Genomic DNA, 15,539 nt, shown 5'->3' on the forward strand with positions numbered 1-15,539 from the left:
TATTGTGATAAGATGGTCATATATTTTGCACACCCCTACTCATGAATAAAATCACAACAACCTAGACTGCATTTTTGGTGTGTTTAAACATTTGACATGACTCTGATGACAAAAAATGTGGTCTGTATTGGAATCCCACTAGTTACAGGGTTCGTATGGTCATGAAAATGTCATGGAATATTAAAATAGCAATTTCTAGGCCTGGAAACGTTTTGTAAAAACAAATAAACCCAGAAAGTTTTGAAAAAGTCAAGGAAATGTGTTTTACGAGTATCTGTATAATAGAATGTTTATTCAGGTCCTGTATTTCGCCGCAGGATTGCGCCTATATGCTAAAAATACTTCAGGCACGTGTTCTCTGCGTGGTACACTTGCCACTTGTACTTATTATTAAAACAAATAGCAAGCAAACAAATATTATAAACAGTCATTTTAGTTAAGATATGCTTTGACAAATTTTAACATTTTTATTCTTATTTTACATGTATACATAGACTTTCATGGAACATTAGGTCATAAATAATGCCTCAAGTCATGGAAAAGTAATTGAAATTTATTGGTAAAAATGTGTACAAACCCTGTAGTTGGATCATAGCCTACATTTCATTACATTAAGGGCTATGAATGAATGTTTAATGAAGTTTATGCTAATGTTCTTGGTTTGTGTGTACATGCACAGGACTCCCTGAGTAAGTTTGTTGGACGGACGCTGCAGGACTGTGGTGAGGACCTGCTGGTAGAGATCTCTGAGATCCTCTTTAATGAACTTGCCTTCTTCAGACTGATGCAGGATTTAGACCAGAACACCTCCAAAAACAAATGCAGGACTAAGAGACGTTCTAACCACACATCTCCTAAACACTCACCTCGCGCTGAGGTAGGCTTGAGTGATTAATGCATGTCTGTAGCAATACTTCTGTGTTCAAGGAGAATAATCATTGCATTGTTAATTTAGGAGACGAAAACGCTAGAGAGAGAAAATACATTCTCACCATCATATTTCGATGAAGACAGAGTAAGTTATAATTGTTGATACACTTAATATTCACACAAATAGACTAATGGCGCTTTTCCACTGCATGGAGCGGTTCGGTATGGTTTGAGAATCGTCACTACCAGTGTCATTGGATTTGAAACGCAAGACATCAAACCTGCTAGATTGAAGTAGTCAGTAACAGCCACTGCAGTATCATTTGTTTGCGCAGCTTTTTTTTAAAAGCTTTAAATGATTGTTGCACGCAACTTGGAAAAAAAGAAATGGCTGTATCGTGGTCAGTAGAACAGAGCTGTGCTGTACCGAGCAGAGTCCTGCCACTCAGTGGAAAAGTGTCATAAGCTACACTGCTTTTGAATCTAAAGCCCCACAGCAGAACAGTCTTATGTGTTGTATATTCTTGGTGTTTGTTTTTTTGAAGGTCTGAATTACAGACATTGAATGTTTTGAATGTTGAAAATTGACTTGCAAATTTTTTTCATCAGGATCAGGATGAGACTGAGCAGCTAGGGACGCCTCATGAGAGGGAAGAGAACAAGGAGAAAGATGCACAGAGCAGTGAAGCATCTGAAGTGGAAGAAGAGGGAGAAGGACTGCCTCTTTCTATAAGTGAGTTTATCAGCCAGAAACTGAAAAAAAAAAAAAAAAAGCTTTCGATTGAAATAAATATACACTACTGCTCAAAAGTTTGCGGTCGATAAGAATTTATTAATGTTTATAAGTCTTTTATGCTCACCAAGTCTACATTTATTATATCAAAAACACAATAAAAACAATACTATTGCAAAAAAATATTACAATTGAAATTAACTTTAAATTGTTTCTATTTTAATACATTTTAAAATACAATTTTTTCCCCGTGATGGCAAAGCTAAATTTTCAGCAGCCATTACTTCAGCCTTCAGTGTCACATGATCCAGAAATTATTCTAATATGCTGATTTGTTGCTCAAGAAACATCTATTTATATCAATGAAACATCTATTTATATTAATGTTAAAAACAGCTGTGCTGCATCCATCAATTTTGTGCTCTAATAGTAATTTATTTATTGGTGATGGTAGGGCACATTAGTCACGTACACAACATATAGTAGGCTATTTCATGTGTGGTCAAACATGTAGAGCAGGGATGGACAAACTCTGCAGGACACTGGCCCTCCAGGACTGGAGTTATCTCCATCCCTGATAAAAACTCACTTGCCTATAACTTTCTACTAATCCTAAAGACCTTGATTAGCTGGTTCAGGTGTGTTTGATTAGGGTTGGAGCTAAACTCTGCTGGACACTGGCCCTCCAGGACCGGAGTTGTCCATCCCTGATGTAGAGTGTACATTTAAACCATTTAAAAACATGTAGCAAAAGAGGTTACCTTTTGTTGAATTAATTTATTTCTAGAATAATTAGTGGAGGCCTGTATCTATATATCTATATTTGTAAAACTAATGGCCACTCTTTGATTTGTTAAACACAATCCAGAATGCACTAAACACACTACTTCATTATAGAGAAAAATGAATAAAAATATATAATCATAAGCTGACCAAAAAAAATAAAATAATAAATAATCTAGGTGTCTATATAATTCAGCAGCAAAAAGTATGCTAGCCTAATTCTTGAAAAAAACACAGTAATTTTATAAAATTTAAATATGTTAATAAAGTTTAAAATTACTATATGCATTCTTATGAAATTAAAAAATATATATTTATATTTGATTTATATATTAACCCCTTAAGACCGGATGGAGCGTAGGCGCTCCCATTTGCGTGTCTCTCTTTAAAAGCCAATAAAAATTGAATCCATATAGGTAGCACAAAAATTCTTTTTGCATACAAAACCAGAGACTTTAAACTTTCATATCAAGCCTCCAACATGCTTCTGTTGCGTTGTTTTCACCCTCTAATGAGTCTGAGAAATATGTGTTTAAAACAAAAACAGCCCAGCCGCTAACTGAATACAAGTATGTATATTTCACGTGCTCATAACTTCATGAAAAATGCACAGATCATAAAAATCGCACATCAATATTTAAAGCAGATTCTCAAGATTAAAATGAATCCAAAATCAATATAATATATTGCGTTGATCACAAGATATTACTCACGGAATGATTTAACGTACTTGGCTAAAAACATGTCTCTCATCTCTCCGGGATGCAGTGTGTATCCAATGTTCCTGGACCCATCCATGTTCGTTTTCCAACGTTGAATAACACAAAATAGATATCATTTTAAAGCTTAGAATCTCATCTTTTTAATGCATCTAACCATTTTGAAAAACTCCTAACGAGTGCTGAGAAGCTCCTCTAAACCGGAGTTTACCGCCCGTTGGCGCCACCTGGCTGCGGAAAAAATGAACAACATTTTTTCAAACTATTCTTTAAGCTATCATCATGAAATTTGAACCAGATGCAGCTCACATATAGGAGAGCATCACCAAAAAAGAATTTTTTAGCGATCTTATTGCGTTCCTGAGTTATTCCATGTCAAATAAAAAAAAAGAAAAATTATTTTTAAAAAATTATATGTATTTTTTGTATTTTATCATCTGTTTCTCAGCAAGAAAATGTCCAAATGTAATGTAATTTATATTTTCTTAAAATTTAAAATGTTTTCTATCAAATGATACCTACCTTTTGACTCTCCTTGCTAGAGTTTTGGAGTTATGAGTCTTTACTTTTGTGTGTGTCGCTCAGAAAAAAAACCTCTAAAAAAGCCTTCAGGTCTTAAAGGGTTAATGTAAAGACATGTATTTATTATAATCTAAGATTAAAATATGTTTATTTTAAATGTATTGAGCAGGTGTTTAATGGGGCAACAAGATATATAGATACGAAAGAACAAAATAGGCTATTAATAATCCTTCAGTGTGCAAAACCATTATAATATGAAACGCTTCAAAACAGGAGCAAAAAAACGCTAATGCGCATCCCGGGTGCAGAATGATGCGCTTGAAGCAATATGGAGTTATAACTCGCAGTTGCGCTGCGCATTGATAACCCCTGTGTATATCTGCAACTAACAGTTTATTGATCGTATGTTTCTTTTTATTTTTAAATACCAGTTATTGTGCTTGTGACACCAATTCATAGTCCTTGTGTTGTGCGATCTAACTGTAGCCAGTATGACATCGTTCAGAAAAGGCAATAAACTCCAGCAAGATGAAGTCATTTTATGCAAATCCACAGCCCTTTATCTACATATCAAGTATTATAATGGGAATATATATCATATTGGAGAGTTTTACCGTGCTGACTGTCGTTACCGAATGCGATACGCTGTTTGAGTGCTGAACAGAGAATGATTGACAGCTGCAGCGGAGGGAAGACGAGTTTCCTTGATCCTACATTTAACAATGTACATATTCTTCTGTCCTCACATGAAGCTATGGAATGGCTTCAGATGAGTTTGAATATAGTGCACGAAAAAAATTAATTGGTGCAAGTCAATTTCTTTTGCCCTATTACTCAATTATCAATCGATTATTTAAATATCGCGACAGGCGTACTTTGAGACTGTGGCGGGACAAATTAGAATGTGGCAGGCCGCCACAGTCTAGTCAATGTATGGGAAACACAGATTCTATAAGTGATAACACCATAAACTTCCTTTTTAATTGGTGTCACTGAAACGCACCATCCAGGCTCCATTTTATGCTTCCTATTCTGACTATTCGACAATACCCTTTTGAAGTTTGTTTGCTGGAGGTTGTCCATCTTATCGCCTACAGGTTGAGACTGTTCTATAATGTATTTGACTTTGATAAGAATCTGTTTGACTTGTGTGTTGTGTGTGTATGGTCTTTTCTTTAGGCCTGTCTAAAGCTGAGACACAGGCTCTATGCAACTATGGCAGTGGAGAAGATGAAAATGAAGTGGAAGAGATGGAGGAGTTTGAGGCTGGACCTGTTGAGGTGCAAACATCACTACAAGCCAGCATGGACAACACTAGTGAACACAGACAGGTGTGTTGACACGCACACGAGAGAGCAAATAATCCGACTCATCTCAGCCAAATGACATGAATATTAATAATGACCTGTTGTGTTGTTCCAGTGCTCTGCCTTACAAAATGAAGCCCCCCAGGAAACCAAATCAGACCTAGAAAGCTCTGAAAGCATCCAATGTACGCCTTTCTTCTGTAATGTTATACCATTAACATTTATTGAGGTTTATTGGGGATTTACAATTAATATTTTTTCACTTTGTCTCCCATTTTCAAACAGCAAAAAGCATAAATTCTGAGTCCAAAGACACAGTTCAGCAGCCTCCAGAGGAGGGCAGAGAGGAGGCAAAAACTGGTTCAGGAGATGAAAGAGAAGAGGAGGAGGACCGTACTGCTCCTCCGGTACAGGAAACTCCTCAGAGCTCAGATACAGCCAGCCCTGATACAGACTCCCCAGTCATGATCAACACTGATGTATGTCTCACACAGCAAACATCAGATCAGCTTTTCTCATTAAACATCTTGTTCATTTTTCAGAATTACCAAATTATCATTCTATGAGCGAGAGAGAGAAGCTAAAAAAAAAGTTTTTTTTTTTAAAATATAGGAGGCTGGATCTGGAAACAATAGCCAGAGATCAGATGAGGAAGACTTTGTGAAGGTGGAGGATCTTCCTCTTCAAATGTCTGTCCTGTGTGAGGTAAGACACCCCCCCCCCCCCCCCAAATATCATCTATTTATTTTTTGAATGTCTGTCACCTGTTATGTAGTTTCTTAAGTGTATAAGACATCTCTAAAGTGTGCGGTTTTTAAACATTTACTTTGCTTGTAATTTGTACAGGAAGAACTTTGTAAGAGGATCTCAGAAGAGCAGCAAAATAATAACTTAAGAGCTGAAATTCTGCATGGAAATCCAGACGAATTTACTGGACTGGTGGGAAATGCTCAAGCACTCAAAGAGCCTGGTAACTATTAAATAACACTTAAAACATTAAAAGCTCTCTGTTTAGACAGAACCTGCAGTGACATTTTATTTTCAAAATTTAACATTAGAGTAAGTTGATAACTTTTATTTAAAACTCATTCATTATTTTCATGTGTATTTTACATTTAAGAATTTGTTTTAATTCTGTAATGCATTGAATATTGAAATTCAGAGCTTAATTACTATGATCTGCATATCAGCAGATCCCTGTGACGGGTGAAGAAATGTTCTGCTCATATTTGTGTATTTTATTTATTTTTTCCCCTCCAGAAACCATTGGAGCCCAGAGTGCATGAGAATGATCTTTTGGTTCGTCTTACACTACAAACATCATTCATTCAACATTACTGTATAACTAGCTTAATACCTTAAGATTCCTTGGAAACAACAGCTAAGCTAAGTCTTGGTGAATTAGCCTGTCAGCATGTGTGATCTATCAGTTCAAGAGATGTTAAAGAAGTCTCTCTACACTTTTAGGTAGTTTTATTCTGATTGTTTTATGGAGAATGTAGGAGAGAATGTTTTGAAAGGGTCTCCGTCTTTAAGCTGTTCTGTAGTCTGTAAGTACATTTTCTGTGTTTCTCTTTAAGCCAGAAGTCTCAGTAAAAGCTCCTTCAAAGGCTACAGTTTAAGGGATGCAATTCATTTTTGTGTTTCCATGTTTGGCACAGTTAGGCTTTTGTTTTCGCATTTCTTTCTGGGATTCCTTTCCCAGACATTCAGCATTTTTTGTGAATGCAATATATAGAGGACAATAGACGTTCCTCTAATTAAGTACAAAACTTCAAGCACATTTGGAATAAAAAAAGTCCCTATTTAAATGTATTTGACTGGACCCATCCGCACAATGGAATTTGTAATGGATAGAGCAAATCACATAGTAGCACTGATACATTGTCTTGTCCTCTCTTATTGCACTCTTTTAAATATTTTCTCTTTCATTTATACCTTTTTTTTTAAGGCATGTTGGCCATTGCTTGGGTTCTCACCCCATTTCACCTCATGTGATTCTCCAATGTTTAGATTGAGATTTAAAACAAATAAAACTGATTTTTTTCATTTCCTGTAGTGATAGCTCTCTCTGACCCATTTGCACAACACTTGCCTTGGTTACTCAATGCAGTGTTTTTCCCACAACAAATACTGAATTTCCATGATTTATTGACATTAGTTGTGTAAATGTATGTACAGCTTAATTTTGTACATTCACTTTTGGTTGGCACTGATGAGGTTAAAGTTACAAGGCACCAGTAGTGTTAATTATCCACAGTGCATATTTCCATATGCTAATACGTAGTTACAAAAAAAATACACAAAAACATTTGATTGAACCCCCCCCATTATTACACACATCTTTAGACAACTGTTAAGTAGGATGCTCAACAGGTTAAGTTTGATTAAACCAGATGATACCCACATGATTTCAAAAGCAGATGTTTCAAACCTTTTAAAATGTTTGACTGCTGATTTTAATGATGCTAAAATTTTAACATAAGATCGTCCCAGTAATGCAGCTTTCCCAGATGTCATCCATCACCAAGGCATGCAGGGGTTAGGACAGTCACGGATATAAGACTCTAATGATCCCTTAGACACCTCCATAAGAGTAGTGTATGTGGTCAACTGCACAGGACCAAAAAGAAGTGTTAATGAACAAGCCATAAAATGTGCTAAAAAATTAATACATAAAACACTAACAGTATGGATGATGAGCCTACTTTATTTAAGACTGGCTTGGTGGACAGGACATCATAGACTGTCTTTATGGAGATATCCTGAAAGAGAATAGGGTTAAATGGTGAAAACAAAAATCACTTATTTGGCAGCCTGGATAAACACCATGATTTAGTTTGTTTGCGACATCAAAACTCACATTCTGTGTGGTCTGATTCATGCATTTCATAGCAGGAGTTCTCCTGTCATCCAAAAACAGGGGCTCTTTCCAGTGGTCATAGTTAGTCTCCAGCACATACCACCTGCCATTCTTCACATCAAGCCTGAAATACATAGAAACTGTAATAATAAACTGAAATACTAAACAGAAAATGTGCACGTCTACTTTTAACTATGTGTGTAGAGTACAGATGCAGTGCTCACTCCAGTGGATTGATGTTATGTGTTCTGGATCTGGTGATAATGCAGGCTTGACCTGCCTGGTTTCCTCCGAGGATGAAGTAGGCTGGAGCCAGCAGCTTAGTGTCAGACAACAGAGCCTTGGCACTTTCATAGCTAAAAGAAGACAACATCCAAATCATTATCATCTTCATAAACCCAGGAGATGTTGATCTGTCTTTGCTTTAGTTTCTTACTTCAGTATCGCATTTGTTGAGTCACATAAAAATAAGGTATTCATAATTCAGTTCAGGTAAAAAAATATATACACTACCAGTCAAACGTTTGAATAATTACAATTTTTAATGTTTTAGAATGAAGTCTCTTATGGACATCAAGGCTACATTTATATTTGTGCTGAAATATCAATTATTACTGGTGCTCAATTATTAATAATAGTTGTCAATGTTGAAAAAAGTTTTTGCTGCTTAATATTTTTGATACATTTTTTCAGGATTCTTTGATCAATAAAAAGTTCAAAAGAACATCAATTTAATGCATCCTTGTTGAATAAAAGTATTAATTTCTTTCTTTTTTATTAAATATTATTTAACCTGAATTTTGAATGGTAGTGCATCACAGTTTCCACAAAAATATTACACAGCAAAAACTATTTTCAGCATTGATAATAGATGTTTTTAAAGCATCAAATCAGCATATTAAAAAGATTCCTGAAGGATCATGTGACACTGGAGTAATGGCTGCTGAAAATTCAGCTTTGCCATCACAAGAAGAAATTATATTTTATATATTATATGACTGTTTTACTGTATTTTAAGCATAAGAGACTTATTTAAAAAAATATACATAAGTATATATATATATATATATATATATATAATTATCTCTAGCCAACCTAGTTGCATTCTCCAGCACAGATCGAGTCAGAAAACTCATCCACATGCCGTCTCTCTTCCCCAAGATCCACTCCAGAATCCCTGTAATTCACATCACACACTTAGTCACAATAAAATTATATACAAAAAATCTGACCAAATGAAATAAGTAATCTTACATGAAAAAAATAAAGACCTGAAAAACCTCAAGAAATAACAAAGCGTCAACAGATTTCTGACAATGCCATTTTGCTCAGCAAATATCAGGCGGCTGAATAAAAGAGCAAAGGCTTACCGATGTACCCTCCATCCAGACTGAATCGTTCATTCATAGTGAGTGTGAAAGAGCGCTACAAAGAAAACAAAAGACAGAGAGACAAGTGACAAAAGCAATGTGATTATTGACCAACAATCCATGCTTTCACAGTTCTCCTTCCTGTTAAACTGCAGAAGTGAAACTAAAAACAGTCGGAGACAAACGGTCATTCTGGATCCTGTCACCATGATCCATTCTGTATTGAACTCTAATCGACTCAGATCGCTCATACTGATTCTGTCATTACCTGATGAATGCCAGTCAGCATTCCCACATATCCTGCAAAATTGGTGGATTTAAAGACAGTCTGATTGTTCCGTCTGAAGTCGATGTTGACAACAAGTGGCTTCAGCTTCTCTGTGATGATCCATGACCTGTTCTTCAAATCCCATCTGTAAACAGAGTCCAAAGAACAGTGTGGAATCTTAATGTTTTTAGACTTCAGTATACTCTACAAAATAACTGAGCAAAAAACTTTTTCCATTGAAACAGTAATATACCGTAAAAAGAATGCATTCTGGTTAAATTTTTTTGTCGTTTTCAACCTATAACCTATAGGCTACTTTCTTGCAAACAACAAATATAATACCCAGAATGCATTGTTTTTATGATATATTACTGTTTAAATGGAAAAAACAGTATGTGTTTAAAAAATAACTAAAAAAAAACAAAAAACAAAAAAAAAAACGAAACAAATTTAGAGTCTATATACATATAAAAAACTTGATTAAAAATTTCTCATAAATTGAGGAACTAGGTTAACAACAAACGCCAAAACAATGACACTAAACTCACCCCATGAAAAGTCCAAAGTCCAGGTTCCTTGCATGGATGAGATTGCCTAGAGTAAAAACAAACCAAGCTTTCCTATATGGCACCACTTCATATCAAATACTCTACTGTTCAAAAGTTTGGGTTCAGTAAGATTTTTTAATATTTTTAAAAGAAGTCTCACCAAAGCTGCATTTAATTGATCAAATATACAGTAAAACAGTCATTACAATTTAGAAGAACTCTTTTTTTATTTTAATGTATTTTGATCTGTAATTTATTCCTATAATGCAAACCTGAATTTTTAGCATCATTACTCCAGTTTTCAGTGTCACATGATTCTTCAGGAACCATTCTAATATGCTGATTTGGTGCTCAAGAAACATTTCTTATTATTATCAATGTTAAAAACAGTTGTGCTGCTTATTTGTTTTGAAGATTATTTGATGAATAGAAAGCATTTATTTAAAATAGAATTTTTTTACAATCAATTTTGATGAATATTATTTATCCTGGCTGAATACATTTGTATTAATTTCTATATTAAAAAAATAATAATAATCTTACTGACCCCCAAAATCCTTTGAATAGTATTGTATGTCATATAATGGATATCTATATTATAACAAAGATAAAAAAAAAAAAAAGAAATATTATGAAATCTATCGCAAACACTGAGTCTATCTTGGACGATATCCTCACCATTGACATCCTCGGCAACCAGAGAAGTGCATACAGTGAACACCTCATAAAATATGTTGAAGAGCAACACCTCACCTGCGTTACAGAGAACAGTTGATGGTGTGAGTTGATGGTTTACGTTTTAACAGTGTGAAACATAATGGTTTTGGTGCATTTCATACCCAAAGGAACTCCAGACACTGATGCTATTCCTCTGATCTCCTCATTGAACGGATAAGGCAGGGTGTCCACCATCAAGGGCTGAGGACATACACATCAGTCCTTTCAGTTATTACAGTTTAAATCATTAATGCATGTAGGTCAGTATGTCTGCCAGATATGAGACTTAAGAGTGTCATAAACTTTAATAAATTATGATTTAGCAACGTACAAAGTGATATGCTAGACTGCCAAGATCCTTTAATAACTCACCAAATCTTTGTCTACAAGTTCGATGAGCTTCCCACTGGGAACAAAGGCATCTGCTAGATCTCTGATAGCCTGAATCATGCTCGACATCTTAAAGAAAAGCACATGAGCTCTTGAAAACATCTGAGTAATGGACACTGAGAGTTGCTCAAGAACACATCAGCCCTTCTCAGATCATGTGACTGTGGTTATTCAATCTGATCACAATTATTTGAGATGACTGCAATAAATTTCACATTTTGCCACCCAAACAAGGTCAATTTAAGCTCTTATAGAAATGCCATTAAATGTGTGATATCGTTTGTGGGAAAAGTAGGGAAGTCATAATCTGGAAGGGAGTAAATAAATAAAGAATATAAAAAAAAGTACAGTTATAAAGTACACAAAGTCAAAGGTCTTCCTTCATTTGAAATGAAAGTTTGTGGGTTTAATCTGACTGCATATTATATTATATTATAAAAAAAAAAATATATATATATATTAATGGTATTTTATATTATAGTATGTTACCCTGTTCCACAAAACCAGTCATAATGCCAAATTTTTTGAAATTGATATTTATACATCATCTGAAAGCTGAATAAATAAGCTTTCCATTGATATATGTTTGTTAGGCAATATGACAATATTTAACCGAGATACAACTATTTGACAATCTGGGGTGCAAAAAAAAAAAAAAAAAAAAAAAAATTAAAGTTGTCCAAATTAAGTCCTTAGATATCCACTAACAAAAATACATTTTTGATGTATTTACGGTAGGAAATTTACAAAATATCTTCATGGAACATGATCTTTACTTAATCCTGATTTTTGGCATAAGAAAAATCTATAATTTTGACCCATTCAATGTATTGTTGGCTATTGCTACAAATATACCAGTGCGACTTATGACACATATTATATTCATTTTCACAGCATTAAAGTAAATCATATGGGACTATTTTAATATAATTTGTATTATATTATATATGATAAAAAAAAAACAAAAAAAAAAAAAAAAAAAAAAACATATTAGACTTACATTGTAAGTGACATGAACAAAACACAATTATTTGCATGCCAATTAATCATCAGCACAAAATTCATGTTCGTGCCTATTCACAGTTCACAAAAATCAGAAGAAATGACCAGACATCTGAAATCTAACAAGGCCACTACCAATCAATCAAATTTATCTGTCATGGCAATACATTTGGTCAGGCAATTCATTTTTTGCTGTAAGTAGATTCAACTATAGAGCACTTAAACATTGAAGGTATGAACTCACAGCATTCTTTTTGTCTGCAATAACATCTGTCCATCTTTTGCTTGGTGGTAGGTCCAGATCAACAGTATACCAAGACACATCACCTTTAAATCTACAAGACACAGAGATTCAAATACAGATTTTCTCATTCTCTCCCTTCAACACAACTTACAGTTTCAAAATTGTAATTATATTCTAATTAAAATTAAATTAAATACATTTGAAAAAATACAATATAAAATAATGTGACAAATATGACATATTTAGTAATTGCATAACAATGCATATCCGCCCTGTTGTTACAAAACACCAAAACACCTGACTTGGTTTCACTTCTTTCAAATTTAACTCTACTTTTTTCAAAGACATTATTGTGAATATATATATATATATATATATATATATATATATATATATATATATATGAAAATCACTATTTTTTTTTTATCATTCATTTTATATGTCTTTGTTTATTTCCTGTGTGACGGTTCATACGTACCGTTTATCTTGAATAATTTACTCGCAATTTAATTGACATGCAATTGTACTGATTTACGTTTTGGAATACAATTTTTGTAGTCTGACAGAAGTGTTTGGAGATTGTATAATCCATCATTTCAGTTGTCATACTCACGTTGGGCCGTTTGGAGGGTACATGCCACTTCTGCACTCTTCTGTGTACTGAAACATGAACAGCAGTCATTTAGCACATATTTACAGTATGTTGTGTCAGTTAACACTGACCTAATTAGTGCTGTTGTTAAGTTATAAAACAGCAACATGGCGTGTAAAAACAATATTACAGTCCTGCTATTATTGTAATTTACAATGAAACAAATCTGAAGTCGATATGAAGATAATATTGCCGTCAACAAACATGTTTTCATCAAGATTAACGACGTTAGGCGGCGACTTACCGGTGGTACATATTGCGCATACAAGCACATAAACATCAAAGAGAGAATAAAACAGCAGAAGTTTAATTTGGCGATCATGATGAGACGCGTGCAGTCTTCTGCCTTCAGAAGCGTCTGTGAACACGGAAGTGCTGATGGGATGATTCTCGTGACAGCTCGTAATCTGCGCAAACCCAGTAGACACTGGGGGAGTTACCATAACAATGAGTTACAAAATAAAAGATGACTTTACACTTTCTGTCTTTGGGTTTGTCTCTGCTTTATTTTACTAAGCTGTAGCACCAGTCTGTCCCGTATATTTTTTTTATTATTAATTAGGCTTCTAATGAGAAACAATAACTGCAGGAACAAGAATTCATTTTACCTCTCCCGAAACAAACATGACAGGTAAGATCGGCTGACAAACAAATAAGCGAATGTATTGCGACATCTAACGGTTGTAGAGGGAATTGCAACAACAAGCATCGCCGCGTGTGTGTGGGCCGAGGTAAATTACATTTACTATATCTTTATATATCCCATATTATTAAGTTGGCTTGAAAAAGCCAACTTACTGTAATCCTATTTAAACTTATTATTATTATTATTATTCTTCTTCTTACTTGAATTTCCAAGACTAACTCCTCCTAGAGCTTTAACTCCACAAACTCCAAACTCGGGTCAGACCTTCAGACTGTTCTGACTTGGTGTGCTATATCTTTTCTAACTGATCCGACTTACGGTTTTCCTAAAAATGACAATTAAAGCTCGGAAAAATCCCATTGACTTTCATTGACGGAATGTTCAAATGAGCCAAGACTTTCAAATTCCAACTGTCAAAATTCAAATTCAAACTACGGAAGCCCATTAGACTCAAAAACTCAATTAGACTCAAGTGCCATTCTATGTACTATTTCTAATCCATTGAAACTCATTAAACTCTATCTATCTATCTATCTATCTATCTATCTATCTATCTATCTATCTATCTATCTATCTATCTATCTATCTATCTATCTATCTATCTATCTATCTAACTCATTCAAACTCATCTATCTATCTATCTATCTATCAAACTAAATCTATCTATCTATCTATCTATCTATCTGTCTGTCTAACTCATTCAAACTCATCTATCTATCTATCTATCTATCTATCTATCTATCTATCTATCTATCTATCTATCTATCTAACTCATTCAAACTCATCTATCTATCTATCTATCAAACTAAATCTATCTATCTATCTATCTATCAAACTCTATCTATCTATCTATCTATCTATCTATCTATCTATATATCTATCTATCTATCTATCTATCTATCTATCTATCTATCTATCTATCTCATTAAAACTCATCAATCTATCTATCTATCTATCTATCTATCTATCTATCTATCTATCTATCTATCTATCTATCTAACTCATTCAAACTCATCTATCTATCGATCTATCTATCTATCTATCAAACTAAATCTATCTATCTATCTATCTATCTATCTATCTATCTATCTATCTATCTATCTATCTATCTATCTATCTATCTATCTATCTATCTATCTATCTATCTATCTTCAAATCAGAACATCGTACAGACATGGGGATTGGTTTATATTGTCAAACAGCCTTTGGAGTATCATCATTGGTAGCTGCCAAGCCACTCCCTAGCAACCAAACAGAGTACCCTAGCAACCGTTTTGCAAGATCTATATCTCTGCATCAGAACATCGTACAGACATGGGGGTTGGTTTATATTGTCAAGCAGCCTTTGGAGTATCATCATTGGTAGCCGCCAAGTCACTCCCTAGCAACCAAACAGAGTACCCTAGCAAACGGTTTGCAAGATCTATATCTCTGCATCAGAACATCGTACAGACATGGGGGTTGGTTTATATTGTCAAGCAGCCTTTGGAGTATCATCATTGGTAGCCGCCAAGCCACTCCCTAGCAACCAAACAGTACCCTAGCAACCGTTTTGCAAGATATATATCTCTGCATCAGAACATCATACAGACATGAGGGTTGGTTTATATTGTCAAGCAGCCTTTGGAGTATCATCATTGGTAGCTGCCAAGCCACTCCCTAGCAACCAAACAGAGTACCTAGCAACCATTATGCAAATTCTATATCTCTGCATCAGAACATCGTAGAGACATGGGGGTTGGTTTATATTGTCAAGCAGCCTTTGGAGTATCATCATTGGTAGCTGCCAAGCCACTCCCTAGCAACCAAACAGAGTACCCTAGCAACCGTTTTGCAAGATCTATATCTCTGCATCAGAACATCGTACAGACATGGGGGTTGGTTTATATTGTCAAGCAGCCTTTG

The 15,539-nt window shown here is 34.6% G+C and overlaps 2 protein-coding genes across 8 annotated transcripts in view; one reads left to right on the forward strand and one right to left on the reverse strand.

The window, feature by feature from the left end:
- Window positions 1-6,983, forward strand: part of pcm1 (pericentriolar material 1) — a 37,439-nt gene extending 30,456 nt beyond the window's left edge. For all 7 annotated transcript variants that reach the window (XM_067405366.1, XM_067405370.1, XM_067405368.1 and 4 more), the window contains 9 exons: window positions 680-877; window positions 956-1,015; window positions 1,480-1,603; window positions 4,807-4,958; window positions 5,050-5,119; window positions 5,220-5,413; window positions 5,547-5,639; window positions 5,781-5,904; window positions 6,195-6,983. In XM_067405366.1, coding sequence (XP_067261467.1) covers window positions 680-877; window positions 956-1,015; window positions 1,480-1,603; window positions 4,807-4,958; window positions 5,050-5,119; window positions 5,220-5,413; window positions 5,547-5,639; window positions 5,781-5,904; window positions 6,195-6,220 — 1,041 coding nt within the window. In that variant the 3' untranslated portion in view covers window positions 6,221-6,983. The remainder of the gene's footprint in view (window positions 1-679; window positions 878-955; window positions 1,016-1,479; window positions 1,604-4,806; window positions 4,959-5,049; window positions 5,120-5,219; window positions 5,414-5,546; window positions 5,640-5,780; window positions 5,905-6,194) is intronic.
- Window positions 6,984-7,067: 84 nt separating this feature from the next.
- On the reverse strand, window positions 7,068-13,677 carry asah1b (N-acylsphingosine amidohydrolase (acid ceramidase) 1b). The gene is made up of 15 exons (XM_067405374.1): window positions 13,597-13,677; window positions 13,233-13,415; window positions 12,950-12,996; window positions 12,337-12,427; window positions 11,073-11,159; window positions 10,823-10,901; window positions 10,662-10,736; window positions 9,984-10,029; window positions 9,436-9,580; window positions 9,168-9,222; window positions 8,893-8,974; window positions 8,022-8,153; window positions 7,798-7,921; window positions 7,643-7,699; window positions 7,068-7,547 (listed from the first exon to the last, which is right to left on the reverse strand). The coding sequence occupies exons 1-15, from the start codon at window positions 13,660-13,662 to the stop codon at window positions 7,458-7,460; spliced, it is 1,359 nt and encodes a 452-aa protein (XP_067261475.1). The 5' UTR covers window positions 13,663-13,677; the 3' UTR covers window positions 7,068-7,457.
- Between the last annotated feature and the right edge of the window lie 1,862 nt (window positions 13,678-15,539).

This window comes from Chanodichthys erythropterus, chromosome 12 (assembly GCF_024489055.1).
Source record: "Chanodichthys erythropterus isolate Z2021 chromosome 12, ASM2448905v1, whole genome shotgun sequence".
In the NCBI taxonomy this organism is placed as follows: domain Eukaryota; kingdom Metazoa; phylum Chordata; class Actinopteri; order Cypriniformes; family Xenocyprididae; genus Chanodichthys; species Chanodichthys erythropterus.